Source organism: Cetorhinus maximus, chromosome 16 (assembly GCF_964194155.1).
Source record: "Cetorhinus maximus chromosome 16, sCetMax3.hap1.1, whole genome shotgun sequence".
Classification (NCBI taxonomy): domain Eukaryota; kingdom Metazoa; phylum Chordata; class Chondrichthyes; order Lamniformes; family Cetorhinidae; genus Cetorhinus; species Cetorhinus maximus.
This window is the reverse complement of record NC_135894.1, coordinates 89,695,509-89,715,155: the sequence shown is the minus strand read 5'-3', so window position 1 is coordinate 89,715,155 and position 19,647 is coordinate 89,695,509. Positions and strand designations below refer to the sequence as shown.

At 45.7% G+C, this 19,647-nt stretch overlaps 1 protein-coding gene across 1 annotated transcript in view; it reads right to left on the bottom strand.

The window, feature by feature from the left end:
- Positions 1 to 6,818: 6,818 nt before the first annotated feature.
- LOC144691815 (interferon-induced GTP-binding protein Mx3-like) overlaps positions 6,819 to 19,647 on the bottom strand; it is a 31,905-nt gene continuing 19,076 nt past the window's right edge. The window contains exons 7-13 of the mRNA XM_078560327.1: positions 18,374 to 18,452; positions 18,129 to 18,251; positions 15,681 to 15,825; positions 14,298 to 14,456; positions 12,118 to 12,194; positions 10,457 to 10,717; positions 6,819 to 7,608 (exon numbers count right to left, since the gene is read on the bottom strand). Coding sequence (XP_078416453.1) covers positions 7,381 to 7,608; positions 10,457 to 10,717; positions 12,118 to 12,194; positions 14,298 to 14,456; positions 15,681 to 15,825; positions 18,129 to 18,251; positions 18,374 to 18,452 — 1,072 coding nt within the window. The 3' untranslated portion in view covers positions 6,819 to 7,380. The remainder of the gene's footprint in view (positions 7,609 to 10,456; positions 10,718 to 12,117; positions 12,195 to 14,297; positions 14,457 to 15,680; positions 15,826 to 18,128; positions 18,252 to 18,373; positions 18,453 to 19,647) is intronic.

Below are 19,647 nucleotides of genomic sequence, written 5' to 3'. Positions count from 1 at the left end.
CTGGAAGTTCCCCTCCAAGTCATTTACCATCCTGACTTGGAAATATATCACTGCTCCTTCACTGTCGCTGGGTCAAAATCCTGGAACTCCCTTCCTAGCAGCACTGTGGGTGTACCTACACCACATGGACTGCAGCGGTTCAAGAAGGCAGCTCACCACCACCTTCTCAAGGGCAATTAGGGATGGGCAATAAATGCTGGCCTAGCCAGTGATGCTCACAACCTGTGAACAAATAACTAAATAAAACAAATACCCTCAGCACTCCTGAAATATCAAGTGCAAAAAAATTAAATAAGGCTTTCCTTCCTGGCTCCTGTCCTGTCTGAAAACTTCGATGTGTCAGTGCTTTGGTGAGAAGAGGTTTAACTTGATTGTGATGCCCTTCAAGGTTGAATAACCTGCTGGTGCTCACTATATCATTTAATTTTTAGGCCACAGTTGAGTTATATCTATGGTGTGAGTTTTACCAGATGGGAGGATTTATCTAATTGGGTCCCAAACCAGATCATGTGGCCACTCAGGCAAGAGGCCGGACACGGGCACAGACTTTGTCTCTTATGTCCGATTAACAGGGAGGGGTACAGGAGGAAGCCCCGGCTACTGACCCGCTATTACCATATTTAAAGGGATGGCTGCACTCAGGTTAAAGGCATCACCAAAAGTCACACCTGGAAGGAAGAGGAAGCAAGGGTCAAATGCAAACTTGTTTGTGAGCACTTGACAAAGAGGTACAGTGAATGTCAGCACTGCAGGAGGGCAAAGGTGAGTGTGAGCCTTGGCATCTTGTCATGACGGGCAACTAGAGTATCCAAGGAAAGGCCAACAAGGATTTGTCACAGAGATAATTGAAGCGCGTACATAGGAATTTAAGGTAAACTCAGGATAAACATGCCCATGTGAGTGATTCACATGCCTCCCATGTCAATGCCCATTGGCATCACCACCTCAGGTGCATTGCCATTTGTCACCTGGTCTGGAGACCCCCTCCAGATTTTCCTTCTTGGATGATGCCACTGCACAAGGAGACCCTCATTCTTCTACGTCCGCCTGGAGTGCCAGGTTGCGCAGGGCACTGCATAACATGAGCAATGAGGTCCTTGGTGGTGTGTACTGCAGAGCTCCACCAGACGTATCGAGGCACTGGAATCTCATTTTCAGCAGGTCTAGGGCCTGCTCAATGGTTCCCCTTGTAGTTGCGTAGCAGCAACTGTTAAGTGTCCTCTGCCTCTGTGTTCGGTGCTGCACAGGCGGAAAGAGCCATGTCTTCAGAGCATAGCCCTTGTCACTCAGTATCCATTCACAGATGTGTGCAGATGTTCTGAAAAGCTGAGGCACCTGGGGCTGCCTCAGGACGTAGGAGTTGTGACAGCTTCCCAGGAACCTTACACACACCAGCCTATGCGGTAGTCACATTCCAGTTGTAAATTCGATGAGTTGAAACCGTGCCTATTGATGAAGGCTCCTGGCTGCTCTATGGGAGCCTTGATGATCACCTGCAGGCAGTTGGTTACCCCATGCACCTGGCACCATCCAATAAAGGCCCTGAATCCAACCACCCTCTTGGCCTGACTGGCTTGAGTGGGGTGAAACTGTATATTGGCTTGGTCTCTGGTACGGAGCATCTGTGATCAGCTTGATGTAGCAATGGGTGGCTGACTGGGAGATTCCACAGATGTGTCCAGAGGATCCCTGGAATAATGCTGAGGCATAAATGTTGCAGTCACAGGCAATAGATGGCCACCACATTCTAGTGGCCTCAAATCCCCTTTCAACATGGCACATCACCACCTACTTTGAGAACTGCAGTCTTGTAGACACTGATGTCCTGACATCACCATCTTATTTTATATTTGTTCACGGGATGTGGGCATCACTGGCCAGGCCAGCATTTATTTCCCATCCTTTGATAAGGTGATGGTGAGCTGCAATGTTGAACCGCTGCAGTCCACATGGTGTAGGTACACCCACAGTGCTGTTAGGAAGGCTATTCCAGGATTGACAGTGAAGAAATGGTGATATAGTTCTAAGGCAGGATGTTGTGTGGCTTGAGGGGAACTTGGAGGTGGTGCTGTTCCCATGCATCTACTGCCCTTATCCTTCTAGGTGGTCAATGTCATGGGTTTGGAAGGTGCTGTTAAAGGAGCCTTGATGAGTTCATGCAGTGCATCTTGTGGATGGTACTCACTACTGCCAGTGGTGGGGGGAGTGAATGTTTGTGGATGGGGTGCCAATCAAGCAGGAGTGTTGAGCTCTTTGAGTGTTGTTGGAGTTGCACTCATCCAAGTAACTGGACAGTATTCCATTACACTCCTGATTTGTGCTGTGTAGATGGTGGACAGGGGAGTTAGGAGGTGAGTTACTGTCCTTAGAATTCCCAGTGCCTTATTTGCTTTTGTAGCCATTGTATTTATATGGCTAGTCCAGTTCAGTTTCTGGTGAATAGGAGCCCCCATGATATTGATGGTGGGGACAAAGTCTTTGCTGGTAGACCCTCTCCACAGGGTAGTACTGTGACTATGAGTCTCCGATATTGATTGTATCCGCCGTCCTCATCTGTATCACCTTTCACTCTCATGAGTTTGCTTCTCCTCTGGGTGTTGCATTGTGTCTACACCTGTCTCTCTCTCCCACTCCCTTTTTCTTCAAAAAGTCAAAACCAGGAATCAATATCAGAGTATGTGAGACCCATGAGGCCCATTGCTAATTGCTGCGCTTAGTTTGAAAGCCTCTGAATGCTATAATTCTGCAGGCATGAGCTGTACACCATCAAGACTCTGTCTATATTCTGTCTCCGACTTAGCAGCGCCTCTAGCTTTTGTCTCCTGTGTTTGAAGGCCTCTCAACCTTCCTGGGTTGAAACATTGCTGCTCTCAATGACTTCCTGTTTCAGCCACCACTCACCTGCTGCTCAGCTATCACCTCCTCATAGCTGGCGAGATGCCGACTCTGAATGGGTCCCACGTTCCCCTTGAAAAATTTGAAAACCTGCTCAAAATAGCAGCCAATTGGCTCCTCAACAGGCTTAATTGCCTGGCCGCCATCACCATGTACACCCTCAACCCTGGCACCCGACCACCTCCAGAACGCCTCGGCGTCCTGTCCTGGCACGTTTTCCTCACCATTTTACCACCTCCTGCCTTCAACCCTGTTGCCCTGGAGCCAGTAAAATTTAGCCCAGAGTGTTTCACATTGTAGAGAAGAGCAAAACCAGAGGCCTCTAATACAAGATAATCGGCAAGAAATCAAATTGGCAATTCAGGATGCAATTCTTTATTCCAAGGGTGGTGAGAGTGTGGAACCCGCAACCACAGACAGTGGTTGAGGGAAGCTGGATAAGCACATGAGGGAGAAGGGAACAGAGGATTATGATGAAAGAGATGAGGAAGGATAAGAGGAGGCTTGGAACATTAGTGCTGGCATTGAACGGTTGGGTCAAATGGCCTGTTTCTGCTCTGTACATTCTACTTAACCCTATTTAATCTCTAAATAATCTACAATTTGATAAAAGCAAAATACTCTGTATGTTGGAGATCTGAAATAAAAACAGGGGGTGGAACCGTCCCAGGTTTGCACTAAGTGCGGCAGTGGGTGAGAAAAAGAATGTTTTACCATCAGCCGCAAGGGGAGGTGGTGGTGTAGTGGTATTGTCACTGGGCTGGTAATACAGAGGCCCAGGGTAATGCTTTGGGGACATGGGTTTGAATCCCACCACGGTAGATGGTGGAATTTGAATTCAATAAATATCTGGAATTAAAAGTCTGATGATGATCATGAACCCATTGTTGTAAAAACCCATTTACTTCACTAATGCCCTTTAGGGAAGGAAATCTGCTGTCCTCATCTGGCCTGGCCTGGCCTACATGTGACTCCAGACCCACAGCAATGTGGTTAACTCTTAAAACTGCCCTCTGAGCAAGGGCAATTAGGGATGGGCAATAAATGCTGGCCTAGCCAGTAACACCTGGTCTGAAGTTGTTTAACTCAAAGTTGAATCTAGAAGGCTGTAAAGTGCCTGTACTTCTTTCGATTTAGTCCACAGTATTCACTGTTCATAATACAGCCTCCTCGATACTGGGGAGGTCAAACGCAAACTGGGTGACTGCTTTGCAGAACACCTTCACTCAGTCCACAAGCATGACCTTGACTCTCTGGTCGCTTGCCATTTCAATTCACCATCATGCTCTCATGCTCACATTTCTGTCCTTGGTCCGTTAGAGTGTTCCAGTGAAGCAAATGCATAAACTGGAGGAACAGCGCCTCATCATCCAATTATGCACTTTACAGCTTTCTGGACTCAGCACTGAGCTCAACAACTTCAGACCACGAACTCTGTTCTCCATTTTGAATTCTGACCCCCCCCACCAAGTGCCAGTCTGTATCTTGTTCTCACGTTTTTGCTTTTAGTCAGTGCTGACCTTTATTATGCCATTCATGCCTAATCTGGACCAATGCTTTGTGTCTTTAATACTATCATTACCACACCCTTTGCCTTTTGTTTCATGACATCTTTGTTATTTAATCTCCCCCGCCCTCTAACCTATGCCTGACCTTCCCTTTTGCTCCACCTGCATCTTCCCCCTTTTGCAACAGCATAAAACCCAACACTCTGTTCAGTTCCTAAGAGTCAAAATGTTAACTCTGTTTCTCTCTCCACAGGTGTTGCCACACTCGTATTTTAAGGTTGTCTGATTTTTGCCCGGTGACACAGATGCAAACGCTCAAAAACATCACCTGCTCTTGCAAGAGCTGCACCCTGTGAGGGTTTATTTTTAGTTCTAGCCATTTCATAAAATTCAGCACATCCTCCAGTAGCTTGGGGCTCCGTCTTGGACTCAGTCACCTGCAGTAATTCAGGTTGAGGAAAGGTATTAATAACTGTGACCATTCTTTGCTAGAAAACAGTTGGAGCATTGCGTAATCCCTGGAGCGAGTTTTGATCTTTGAGGTAAACATATACCAATCTTCCTTACAGATAGGCTTGCGTCAGCAATGTGGAGGGTGGTGATGCTGTTGTACCTGAGTGAACAATGTTTGAGTTCCCCAAACACAAGTTAACAATCAATCACCAACTCCTGTCAGGTTTCTTCAGCAGTTATTTGTGGTGACTGTACCTGTTCTTACCACACCCTGTCATATCAATGACTGAATTGGACCAGCATATGTAACTTTGTTTGGGTATGGCGTATGATTTGGTGAATGTGTTGTAGGGAGGTGTGGGGTGATTATTTGGGAACACTTCCTCTTCCATTCACCCACGACCATGCTTAGTTTCAGCAAACACATCCACGCGTTCTCCAACAAGAGCCAGGGTTTCACTGGAGAGGCTTCAGTGGGACCAAATGCAAATCCAGAGCCCTTACAGGCGGGCAGCAGCACTGTATCAGCAATCTTCTTGGCTGTTGCCCCTTATAACTGATCACCACTGGATTAATTGGACGGTGGGCGGGCTCTCCGTACCACAGGCCCAATATATAGGGCCGGCAAACTGCAGTGCCACCAAGAGAGAGAGAGAGAGAGAGAGAGAGTTGGTCACTACCGTTGAGGCTACAAGGAGAAGGAGAGGAAAACAAATCACTTTTCTGCTGGGGCCAGCCTGGAAGGCTCTGGTGATCAGAGGCATTACGCCTCCGGTGGTGTTGGGGCTGCGGGGGTAGCAATTACTGCCGGGGCCCTCTCCTTGGGCCAGGGAGCAGATGGATGCAGTGCCCCTCCAGTGGGCCACCTTGAGGCAGCTGCCAAGCTCCCCTAAGAGTGGATGGGACTGTTCCTCCGCCTGCAATATGCCAGCTGCGCAGGAAAACAGCTGTCAATTGGACCCTTAATTCTTCAATTTGGCCGTCCATCTTTGGTTGGCAGAGCTGCTGCTGTTCGTGTCTCTAGTTAAATGGCCTGGCAGTGGGACTGTTTTGGAAGTCCTCCTGACACGGCTCCCCAGCATTTCACTGGCCCCCCCATGCCTCCATGCCCCACCCCCACCCCCCCCCGGACCAGGGGACCAGTAAAATCCCGACCCCACCCAAGTTCTGGACAGTCAGCAGTATTTTGGTTTGGCTGGAAAGGTGAATGCCTTAATTGCCTTACTCAATACTGATCCCTGAACGGACATCTGAAATTTCCACCCAAGAGTTTTTGTCATCTAAATTAAACGCATTCATTCCACCAAAACCTCATGTTGAGCCAATCTTCAGTTCCAAACATTCCCTTTCCATCCTCACCACGCTTAATGACAGATCCAAAACATGTAACTCCACCCAAATTTATTTGAGTTGGGGAGGCCTCAAGAGCACACTCAAGAGCATGTCAAAAGCAAGACTTTCCCTCTGGTCCCTGCGGAGGTTTGGGGGCATTCAGTATGAATGATGATCACTGCCAACTCTGTGTCTATGAGCAGTTTCTGTTATTGGCTCCCATTAACCATGGGTTGGCCATCAAGGAGGATCACTACAGACTGTAACAGGGAACAGGCTGTGTGGTGACTTGCTTCATTCTTGTTGTTGCCGACATTGCTGCTACTGCCGATGCCTGCCTTTCTTTTGAGCCGTCGGTAAGATTGCCACTTTCCCGTAAGGCCAATATTTTATCCATTTTGGCTTCTGTGGAGGTGGCTCTCCACTTCTCTTGGGGTTTCACGGGTGGCTGGTACGAAAAACATACACCTCGCCCATGGGGGTGACCATTTCATGATATGAGGATGGGTTTGCCTCAATCATAGCAGATCATGACTCTGTGTAATCCAAGCATACTCTGTTCTCTAAGCACTGGCTTCTAATGCATTCCATCTCCCTCCATTTATAAAGAAGACTCAATGCATCTTTATATGCTTTGACACTTCGTTCTTTTAATGTCCAAATACATTCAATATTAACAAGGAAGTAGAACGATCTCTGCCAATTGGTACATTTTGAAGTGAGCTACCAGCATTAAAACTTGAAGCTGTTTTCTTTCCCTTCAAAAGCTCCAAAATTGTTAGGATGCAGCAAGAAACTAAGATATTGACAATGACAATGACAATCTTAAAGGAATTGGACTCAAGTTCTAAGGTGGTATAAATGCAAAGCTAGGAGGGAAGTCAGGCAGAATGTGCAACACAAAAGCTGCTATTAACTCAGTTTGGACGATACAAAGGGTTAAAAAAGCAACTCACAGTACAAAGAAAGCTATATTGAGAGACGTGTTGAGAAAGAAGGTCACTCTTGGCCTGCTGCCCCAAATAAAGCTTCTGTTCATGATGGAACAGCTTGGCCATTTAATCAATTCTATGTTTTATGATGAGTAGTGGGGTTACTCTGCATAACAACGCTTTCCAGCTCCCAGTTTTGCCATTGAGGCTAGAAAGTGAGCTGGGTTTAATTTGGAATGCCCCTTGATTTCTGATAAAATTCAAAAAACCCTGGACAGATGATTCTGGGCTTGTGTCAGTCGCTCCACTTTACTTTTGAGGCACTTCCTGTTCTCGGCAATGTCCCTCTCTTCATTGAGATACTCGTCAGTGCGATCCTTCTCCTGTAGAAGCTGAAACATTTCAATCTGTAACTTGGAGGAAAATTCTTCCAGAATGTAATAGCCTATTATCAGGGGAATCTGGTCAGCCAATCGATTGGTTGCAATCTGAGGGAAAAAGAACAGAAGTGAAACATGAGCTTCCTGGCAAGTTAATTCCAGTAAATTCTCCAGCTCATATAGACTGGGAAGCTTCTACGTTTGGTCCTTGCTTTCTGCTGAGTCAACTGATTTCAGCTGAGACAGGGATCAGGATTTCCCAGCCTTGGGGGATGCGGTAGGCCGGGCTGGAAAATCCCACACAGATGTTTGGGTTGCCGCGGTGGACTAGGCCGCTGCCGGGTTTGGAAGGGGAAATACAGCAAGTTTCACGTTCTTGATTTCTATTTGTCAACCCAACTGGAATTTGCAGATGCGTGGATGCTAAATACAGGCAGCGCTATGCTCAGTTGTGACATCCAGCACAGCTGGATGGCCCGCTGTCACTTGCAAATAAGCCTCACACATCAATATCGGTCAGTTGGGTGAGCCAGTGGGCAGAACTTGATGGGGCGCATAGATGCGGGTTGGAGGCAAGGGGAGCCGGAGAATCGAGAGGGAGGGAAGGGAGTTGGGGGAGGTGTTGTTGGTGGGGGTGGAATGCCCATGGCCTTCCCTACGCCATGTAATTCTCTCAGAGGAGGGGAAGGTTGAGGATGGCCTTCTGGTCCTGAGGCCAATTGAGGTCTTTTAAGCATCCAATTAAGGGGACGGGGTGGTGGGTGGTGGTGGTGGCAGAAATGCAGCCCTCCACCATATGGGGAGAACTTCTACTAAAGCCTGGTGGCCTCCCTGCAGGCTCGGGGAGGCATCCTCGCCACCCCACCCACCCCACTTACCTTGGTCCCAGGGCGGCGTCTATAATGCTGCTCCAGGTTGGATGCAGTCCCAGCAGTGGCCAGTGCTCGCAGTGATGCTGCTGAGACTGAAGAGCTGCCGGCTCTCTGATTTGCTGGCAGCCCTTGGAGACAGGTTCTCTGCCCTTGAAGGGATGGGAGCCCCTACACAAGTCGATAATTGCCCAACAGCCACCGAATCAGACTGGGGCTCCCAGGAACGGCTGAGGCGGGGTTGGCTCGGGCTTCCAGGCTCACCATCGCAGCCACCGCCACAGTCAACAAAGTTCAACTCTGCGTTTGTGCAGGAAGCTGTGATGAATAATCCTGGTGGAACTGTACCTCAGTAAGTCAACATCTTCAGGGTAAGAGGTAAGGGAACATCACTTTATGCCAAAGGACAAACTGTAATTTTTATCGGGTTATCAACGCTTTAATGAAAGGGTGACTGGGACTTGCTGGATTTTGAACACCAATTCTCTAAAGTTCAAAAACAAACTGCCGGTGAAATTTCAGCAAATCATTCAGTGTATTTGAAAATTTATGTTCATCTTTTTTCAAAGGCTTATTACCTGAGAAATTATAAGAATAAACTTTAAACCATTAGGAGTGGGGATGAACCTCCCAGGGCTTCTATGGGTGGGATTTCCCAGGCCGCTGCCACTACTCTGGTGGAAGGTTGGAAATCCCATCCATGTGCAGGGTTTCCGCTGGTTACAGTGATGGAGCAGATGAAACCAGGAGTATATTCACTTCCCACACTGGCTCAGGATAAGCCTGATACAAGGTCTTAAGCTTAGCAGACTTCTCAACTGACTGAACACAATGACTAAGGTTCCTGTTTGCACTCTTTGTTTCCTAAGCTCCTAATAGATCATCTAAATTCTCCTCTCATTGCATCCTCACTATGTTGATAGGAAGACTCATTTCCATCATCTGCTATTCTAACCCATTACTTCCCAGGATCTCAAAGTTGTGGAACTTGTTACTTTCCCTCTTCCTTTTTTTTACAACAACTGACAAGTATTTTATCTCTGAAGCCTGGCATCACTCAGTCACTTCTTACTGGCTTGCCTCATTCTCTATTACTCATTCCATTCTTGGAGGAATCCTGTAGCCTGAAGGATTTTCTCATACTGAAGCAAATAAAAACAAAGGTATTTACCTGGAAAGATGACAGACTCAAGGTTTACCCGGAGAATCCAAAGCGATATATCCTAAGAACAATGATTATCATTGCAGGTCTCAAGAAGAAGAGTGAGTGTGAAGATTTGATAGCTTATCTCAAATCTTCCAGGGTCTTCAGAACGTCAGCCTAGTTTCTCAATTATAAAGATGTTTGCCAAAAGATGCCATTCTGGGATTAAGAATTCTGAAGACTCGGTGTATAAATGTTGCCAATCTTCATTGCCTTCCCAATTACACTATCACGCCATTCGTGACATTCTCAACAAGTCATAAAGAGGTAATGATCTTTTACAAGAACACAGCTCTCACCATAGAATTGGCAACTTAGTGAAATGCTGGTGAATATTTTGCTACCTGGTGTTCTTTTTCTAAGACATTTTATTATAAAATCTTTCTGATTAACTGACCAGTCATCTTTGCTGTCTATAGTATCTTGCTTTGCATAAAGTGGCTTCCACACAACAGTCATTTCCACATGTCAATCACGCGGAGAAGTTGCTTGGAGTTACATAAACATAATCTTCCTATTCTTTCTGTTTTAATTCCCGACAATCTACAGGAATATCCATTCCAACCCATTCAGAATAAACTTTAAACCATTAGGAGTGGGGATGAACCTCCCAGGGCTTCTATGGGTGGGATTTCCCAGGCCGCTGCCACTACTCTGGTGGAAGGTTGGAAATCCCATCCACGTGCAGGGTTTCTGCTGGTTACAGTGATGGAGCAGATGAAACCAGGAGTATATTCACTAATCTCTTAACTGTACCCTTAACTGTACTCTTCTCCGCCGATGCTGCCAGACCTGCTGAGTTTTTCCAGGTATTTTTTATTTTTTGTTTTGGATTTCCAGCATCCGCGGTTTTTTTGTTTTTATATTTGGGCTCTGTACCTACCTTGTAATATGTTTTCAGATGCATTGTCATCTCATGGGTGGTAGCACCATAGGCAGGCTCAGCTTGAGATCGAAGGTTGAATGATCTATTGGGTCTTCCAGAGAACTCATCTGGCTGTTGCTCGTTTTCGGACTTTACTTTGGTGATCTTCTGACTGTAGATGGTGTCTTGGGAATACACCATATTTTCAATCTTGAATTGAATTTGCAGTTGTATTTCTGCCTGGCTTTCTTGCTGTTTCTTTAGATCTTCAATTCTTATCTGGTAACAAAAAAAAAGTCACCAATACTGTAATTCTTAGGTCCAGATCTGATATATTCAGTCAACTCAATTTTGTCTAAGTAAATGGTTAGGGCAATGTATCTGTTTAACAGAATGGCACCGAGGATGAAAGGATTAAATGATGAGGCTCGGGTGCATAGACTAGGCTTTTATTTCTTTGAGTCTGAATGAAGGAACAATTCGATCAGGGTGTTTCAGATGGTTAAAGGTTTGATAGAGAGAAACACTTTTTTCTGGTGAGGGAGCCCAGAGCAAGAGGGCATAATCTTAAAATTACATGGAGTTAAAATACTAATCAGCCATGGTCGAATTGGATGGTCGAACAGGCTCAACAGTCTGAATGAACTGTTCCTGTTCATATGGGCAGAATTCCATGAACTCCTGCTGGCAGGTTTGCTGATGGGTTGGTGGGTGGCCTGGAGGCCTGGAAAATTACCTGGGCGGCATTCCCATCACCCTCCTGCCCGCCCCCGACTGTCCTCAATCTTAAGGAGGAGGGGGATGCTGAGCGAAGCCTGGGGTTGCCCAACAGCCCTCATCTCAACTGATTCCCTTAAGTGGCTGATTAATGGCTACTTAAAGGCGGCCACCCACCTGGCCTCAATTTTGCATTGCTCGTTGACTCTTTGGGTGGAGGGCAAGAAACCCCAACACCCGTTAAATTCTGCACTATATCGGCGAGACCTAGAATGATCTGCCTACCACACAATTGAGCAATATCGTGTATGAACTTAGTGCTGGTGTGATGCCAGGTACATAGGCCATATGTCCGAGCAATTGGCTGATCAAATCAAAGAACATGTTATTTTGGTTGTCTGTAATAGGCAGAGTGCAGACTGTATTCAACCAGCCCACGCTTGCAAAACCCAAAACAAAATGTCTGCTGTTAGAAATGATTCCGTGCTTTGGCAGCACTTGCTGAACATTCCTGAGTGCGCTAATAGCTATAGTGTCAACCAATTTAAGATAATCAGTTAAGCTGGCTCATTTGTGCTTTCTAGGAAATACATTCATACACAGGGTTCTCTGCAAACAAAAAGGAATATGTTCAAAGCTCGTGCCTTTTTTCAATTAATCGGGAGCTTGGGGAGCTTATAGCTCCCCATTGCTTTCTCCATGGCAACACCTTGGCTAATCAGAGTAGACTTGCAACTAAGCAGCACTATTTTCACCTGTTAGTATGAATTGTTGTGATCGTATGAAATTAGGCATTCTGATGTTGGTCCTGATCAGCGCAGACAAAAAGCTCTGGCAACATGTCTCTCTTTTCAGTAATGTAATAATCTTGTAAAACAGTTTTGCAGGTGAAAAGTGATCATTTTAATCCATGAAATAGTATCTACCTTGTACACTGGTATCTACGCGTATCTACACTGTACCTTGGCAATTCTCAAGAGATTTGGAAGTCCACGGAAATTGTAGGCAGCGACATCCATAAAAGCATCTCGCACAATTTCTACAATAGAAAGTGGGAAAAAACAATGACATAGTCATGAGCAGAATTAGAATAGGTCTTCAAAGCCACTGATTATTGCATCGTGTTCAATACCAGCTGCAACACTTCTCAGATAAGACGTCGTCCGAACCTGCATTGTTACTTGGGCTGACAAGTGGCAAGTAATATTCACACCACACAAGTGCCAGGCAATGAACATCTCCAACAAAAGTGAATCTGACCATATCCCCTTGATATTTAATGGCATTACCCTCACTGAATCCTGTGCCATCAACATCTTGGGGGTTACCACTGACCAGAAAATGAAATGGAGCAGGCATCTAAATACTGTGGCTTCAAGAGCAGGTCAGAGGTTGGGAATTCTGCAATGAGAACTCACCTCCTGACTCCCCAAAGCCTGTCCACTGTCTACAAAGCACAAGTCAGGAGTGTGATGGAATACTCCCCACTTGCCTGGATGAGTGCAGCTCCAACAACACTCAAGAAGTTTGACAGCATCCAGGACAAAGCAGCCTGCTTGATTGGCACCCCATCCACAAACATTCACTCCCTCCACCACCGACGCACAGTAGCAGCAGTGTGTATCATCGACAAGATGCACTGCAGAAACTCAGTAAGGCTCCATCGACAGCACCTTCCAAACCCACAGCCTCTACCACCTAGATGTACAAGGGCAGCAGAGGCATGGGAATACCACCCAAGTCACACACCATCCTGACTTGGAATCACAGTCTCCTCACTGTGGCTTGGTCAAAATCCTGGAATTACCTTCCTAACAGCACAGGGAGTGTATCGGAGAAGATGGACAGCAGGGGTTCAAGAAGGCAACTCACAATTACCTTCTCAAGGGCAATTAGCGATGGGCAATAAATGCTGGCCTTGCCAGCAATGCTTAGATCCCATGGTCCAAATAAAAAGATTGGGTGATCAATTTCCTTCGTGCACTGTCCTTTCCATCCTGGGACACAGCTTCAGGTTTAGGCTAGACCACATGTGGAAGTCTCATGTGCTTGTCTGTAACTAAAGACCAGCTAAGTTTAGATGAGCTGAACTCAATTCCTAGTGGGTGCTTTTGCTGATATTTTGTTATGCTTAGTCAACAGTAATTGAGGGCATGAGTTTACTGGTTGTAAGAACTTGGGAGTTACCACTGACACAGATTGCCACTTCCTGCTGTGCATCCACACCGTCTGCATTTGCATCTCTACTGAAGATCACTAGTTTCCTGCACTGAACCTCTCCAGATATTAATCTAATATCTCCTTGCTCGAGGAGGCAGTTTGGCCCAGTTATCCTTGTAGACATTCCATTTCTGCTGGTACACCCAGCCACAACAAACATCAATTTTAGAATGATGCTTTCATTCATTCAATGCACTCCCTGTGCTTGTGACTATCACATAGGAAAGTGTTTATTTTACTGGGTTGACAATGCTGAATTGAGAGGTCCAGTTCTCCATCCCTCATGCGTCAGACATTGTGCTCACACAGCATTGCTCTTGTCAGGAGAGGCACCAACCTCTTCAATGGCAAATAGTGAGTTTCAACCCGTCACGTATGGCCTGAAATTACCTCAGACATGTTCCCGCTCCTACCGTCGTAGCAACACCAGAAGGGTCAAGAAGACGTGTTTGCATGTGAAACGGGAGAAACTCTGAGGAAATTTTAGGCCATGACATTACTCCTGTGGAGAGGTCAGGGAAGAAGATTCATCAATATCATTTCTCTCTCTTATGGCCAACTTAGTAAAAACATTAATTGAGGTCACGGGGCATCTTACCAGCCTGTAAGCCTGTACCCCTTGCCCATGGTGGGTGTGGGATCTTACCAGCCTGTACCCTTTGCCCATGAGGAGTGTGGGATCTTACCAGCCTGTACCCTTTGCCCATGGGGAGTGTGGGATCTTACCAGTCTGCGCCCTTTGCCCGTGGGGGAGTGGGGGGTGGGTAGGAGCCAAAGGGCATAAAATAAATTTACGGTAAGGACAAGGCAACAAAGAAAAAAAGGGAAAAAATCATTTTGAAGTAGTCAACCTTTCAATATTAAACGAAGAGTGTTCTGGATTTCATTCTTTGATGAAACAATACAGCTTCAGTGGACTTACCTGTAACTTTCTTTAGAGTCTGAATGGCAGGTTGTTGCAGTTTAACAATCTGTTGCTTCATGATTGACTGGAACGTTTTGAAGTTGACAAACCCAGGTAACTCCCGCCCGCGGTAAGACTGCTCATATTTCTGCACTTTTGTACGCATCACATCATGGACTGTTGTTCAAAATAAATAAATTGGAAATTGTCACATTTTCAAGGACAATCAATATTACGTTGTGTGGTTTATAGCAGTAATATAGTATACAGGACGTCCCCAGGTGCTTCACAGGCAATGAAATGTTTTTGAAATGTAGTCATGTTGTAATATAGGAAATGCTGAAATGCACAGTAAGATCCTGTAAGCAGCAATGAAATTACAACTAGATAATCTATTTTAGTTGTGGAATTTAGGTTGTGGAATCTATCTGAAAGGATAGACATCTCATGTGAAGGATGGCACATCCAAGAGTATAGCACTCCTTCATCAGTACTGCACTGGAGTATCAACCTAGATTTTTGTGTTCAAATCTCTGGAGTGGGACTTGAACCCACAACCATATGACTCTGAGGCAATTGAGCTACAGCTGACACCATTCATACCCCTCCTTCCCCCTCTCAACACAGAATCCAAGAATTTAGATGCAAGAATTTAGAGGGGTCTGGCATATACAGGGTTAATGTGGGGCTGAGTACAGTACTGTCCACACAGTGATGTAAGAAGGCACATGACCTAGACCTAGGGTCAGTGTAGTGTTGGCCAGAGGTGTGTTAAGATCTAGGATGGAGATAGCTCCACACCTGTACCCTTTACTGTATTTATGTATATAGTTACAAGTAGTTAATAAAGATTTACGGTTAACATTCAGAAGACTACGAAGATTTCATTAACAGACATGTTCTGTAACCAACGTCATCCCAACACTATGCAGTTAAGTAAACACAGAAATAGAAGAATACAAATTGTGAGGTGCACGGCAGGACAAATGGCCAACTCCTGCTCTTATTGCTCATGATCCTAATTCTTTTGATCAACCAGTATGGAAAAGGGAAACACAAATATTGTTTTCCTTCAACAGACCTATAAAATACAAAGGTCAAACAATCATCAGAATGGAGATTGTATCCTTAAATCACCAGAAGAGGATGACAGTCATCGGAGGAAGATGAGGATGAATGTGCTACGGGAGGTATAGGAGTCTTTGTGAGTGAAGGACACTTGGACAAAAGACAGTTCTGAGGAAATGTGACAAAAGACAAAAGACTCTCCAGCCTGGGCTAGTTAGATATAAATAGTTTTTCTCCAGTTTTCAATCAGAAATCCCTGTTTGGCTCTGACAGGACTGAAAGAAAAAACTTTTGAATAACATAATTGCTGTCTCTATTTCTTCATGCACTCACAGTGATTTTCAACACTATCAAGTTGAGTTTTCCAGCTTTCAAACGTCTTCCGTACTTTTGTGTAGCACCTCTCCTCCTTGATGCAATCATCAGGTTCTTCGCCTGAAGATAAACTCCTGAGGTTTTCACCAAAGCCATTAAGTTTCTGCGAACAAAATCGAAGACAGTGGAAAATGACGATCACTTGTGGCTCCTTAAGTGCTGCTTCTGGGAGTGGTTGCACTGGGGAAGTTTATTTGGATGAAGTACTCAACGGTGGACCACTTTGAGTTACTTTATAAAAGCAAAATACTGCAGATGCTGGAGATCTGAAATAGAAGCAGAAAATGCTAGAAAATCTCAGCAGGGTCTGGCAGCATCTGTGGAGAGAGAAACAGAGTTAATTCTTCAGAAGAGTCACATTGGACTCGAAATGTTAACTCTGTTTCTCTTTCCATAGATGAGGCCAGACCTGCTGAGATTTTCTAGCATTTTCTGCTTCTATTTCAGGTCTCCAGCATCTGCAGTATTTTGCTTTTATAAAGTAACTCAAAGTGGTCCGCCATTCCAGCACTTTCAGTTTCTATTGGAGTTTTACTAATTGATGGAGATTGCTGTAATTTTTAAATTATATAATGCCAACATGTATTTAAAAACTCTTTGGCCCAGATCTTCCAGCCTCCGGATGGCCGTACCCCAGAGTTACCCTGGAAAACATGCTGGCGGACCCCTCAGAGATCACCATGCACTGGCTACACGGGAATTTCCGTTGGGCAATTACCTTGCGTCTGGAACTCTCCAAAACTCTGATTTAAAGTCGGAGACACGGATGGTTTCAACTCACTTATCAGAATAGTTAACCAGAAAAGGTTAGAAGGCTTAAACTAGTTCTAATTCCTGGTTAACTATGCCGTTAACACCTCCCCTGAATCCACACAGGACCTCTCGACCACCCAATTAACCTCCTGTCAACCTGACTACCCCACTCCCGACCAGCCGACCACCACCCCCCAACCTGATTTCCTCTCCGACTCGACTAACTCTGTGACTCCCTGACAATCCCCCCCACCCAACTATATCCTGCCCCTGACTACCCGGTACCCCCCTAACCCCGACACCCGACTATCTCCCCCTAAACCTCCATTACCCCACCCCGATGACCCCTTGATCCCCAGGTTAACCCTCCCCCCGTGACTATCTGACAACCCTCACGACCTGACCACACCCCGACCACCCAACTACTTCCTCCCACCCCAACCCCTGACTAATGACCGACTGCCCGACTACCCTCACCACCCACCAATTACCCACCCACCCCGATTAGCCTCCCGCCCCCTGACACATCCCAACCACCCTCTGACCACCTTACCCCCTCACCCACTTGCCTCACACACTTTCCTTTCTCTAGCCTGGGACATTTAAACTTACCAGAATATGGCGGCTAGTGCCATTAAAAAGGAAGTGTGGCTTGGCCTCCCTCGACGGTCCTACACTATGAAGGACCGATTCGGAAGGAAGTGCGCTCCACATTTCTGATGAGGCCCGGTTCAGAAGTTCAAGCGAGAAATGTGGAGCTCCAGTGCAAGGTGAGTAAACATGAGCAGAGCAGCAATTCGACGCCGATTGCCGTTCCTCAGAAGATTCAGCCCGTTATGAATAGAGCAAGTTTGCATAGTGACAAAGTGCGGCGGAGCACTGACAAGCTCAGCATGGAATGATGAGGCTGAGAACCCATCTCACCCAACAGAGTTCCTGATCTCAGCTATGCCATATTGGACAGGATCTGGTGAGGCAGGGTTTGAGAGGCGGTGGTGGAAGAGGCCTGGGGAGTTGTGTTCCATTCCCACTATTGGAATGCCCAGGCCTTGGATCTCTACCACTGACACCTCGGTTTGCAATGTCTGTAGGAGGTCACTTAAATTGCATGCCAATGGGTGGCCACCCCCATCGCTAGGAGCATCTGTTAGCACCAGCAGGCCAGAATGCACCACATAAAGTCTCACTTTAAAGGCAGGTGCAGGGATGCCTAGATTCCGCTTCTGGACGATCTTGCATGTGCACTTTCTTTTACAAGATGGCTGCATTTAATTAATTAAAACAAATGAGTTTTCTCTTTGAGGATTCAGCTTACAATGCCAGCCAGAATCCCCAAGATGGACTGGATATCTAACGTCTGGCAGCATGATATATGACCGATGCTCCATCTGGTCCCTCTGATGGATAGAAATGGAGGAACCCCTGCTGTAGAGAGTCTCTGCTCTCAGTTTAACCCTCTCTTATGCTTTTGGACTTGTATGGAGTGGATGGCAGTTTTGCCTTATGGAATCCCTGATGATTTCACCTGCACTTTATGTGTCAGGGTTCTGGCCTAATTTAGGGCCCACTCCCACTGGAATCACATTAGCAGTGTCGTGTCATTAGGTTTGATGATTTTCTGCCCGTGTAGGATTTATTAGATGCAATACCAACCTGAATCATAAAAGTTACTTTTTCATGTTCTGCGTCTGGAACTCCCTCACCATAACTTTCCAATTCTTTGTTCATCACAAGCAGTTTCTCTTCAATTTCCTTTTCTAAATGAGGCAATGATTCCTGAAAAAAAAGGGGAATACAGTCTAAAATCATTGACCTGCAGAATCTCATGTTAAAGTAACTGATTTAACCCCTAGAAATGTGGATAATGTTTAACCATAAAGCATTTAGCAAAAACTTACTAGGATGTGCTCAACAAGTTCTGTTGTAAGTCTATCAGCCAAGCATGGGATGGTGGCCTTCCTATCATCCAAAAGAGGCCTGAGGAGCAAAGAAATTGCACAACTGCATTAGTCCCATGTCAGGTCTTTTCTATAAATGATTTAGACACGGATACAAAATTGGCTGAGTGACAGGAAAGAGTTATGGTGAACCATTGATGGTCAGGCTAGAAGAAGGTACACAATAGGGTCCGCAGGGGTCGGTACTAGGACTACCACTTTCTTGACACATATTAATAACTTTAACTTGGGTGTGCAGGGCACAAGTTCAGATTTGCAGATGACACGAAACTTGGACTGGCTGGCAGCTCTCTAAGGCAGGACTTGCTTCCAAGAAGGTGGTAGAACGCTCACCTTCAAGCAAAGTAACAGAGCTCCCAGTAAACTGGCTGCGGAGCAGGCATCAGGATGGGCGCCCGCTATCCATAGTGCCCTGTAAAATTCAACCCTATAATTCTGACATTCTATGTGTCGTATTTTACACCTCGAGAATGGATTAATTAATGATGTTTTGTGTTCTTTGCCAAGAAAAACCATCATTCAAAGGAGACAAATGATTTTTAAAAATTATTCTCGGGAGGTGGGTGACGCTCACAAGGCCACACTTATTGGTTATCCGTAGCTGACCTAAGGAGGTGGTGATGGGCTTTCTCCCTGAACTTCTGCATTCATTGTGATGCTCTCATAGTGAAGGTAGGTAGGCAGTAATAACAATGGAGGAACAGACTGAGATTATCTTGAAGATTATGGTGCTCCTACAAATTGGAAGGAAGCTGAAATGAGATGAAGAAAAGAAGACAGGAAAAAAGGAAGGAGGAAGGAAGTCATGGAGAGAGAGAAAAAAGGAAGGAAGCAGGATGGAGAAGAAGAACAAATAACTTACGTTGATAGCGTCTTTAATGTAGTAAAATATGCCAAAGAGCCTCACAGGAATGATATTAGGGGAGATGGTGGTGTAGGGATAGTGTCCCTGGACTAGCAATCCAGAGGCCCAGGTTAATGCCCTAGAGACATGGGTTCAATTCCCACCACGGCAACTGGTGGAATTTAAATTCAATTAATAAAATCCAGAATTTAAAGCTAGTCGCACTAAAGGTGACCATGGAAACTATCATTGATTATTATAAAAACCTACTTGGTTCATTAATGTCCTTCAGGGAAGGAAATCTGCTGCCCTTATCCCAGTCTGGCCTACATGTGACTCCAGGCCCACAGCAATGTGGTTGACTTTTATT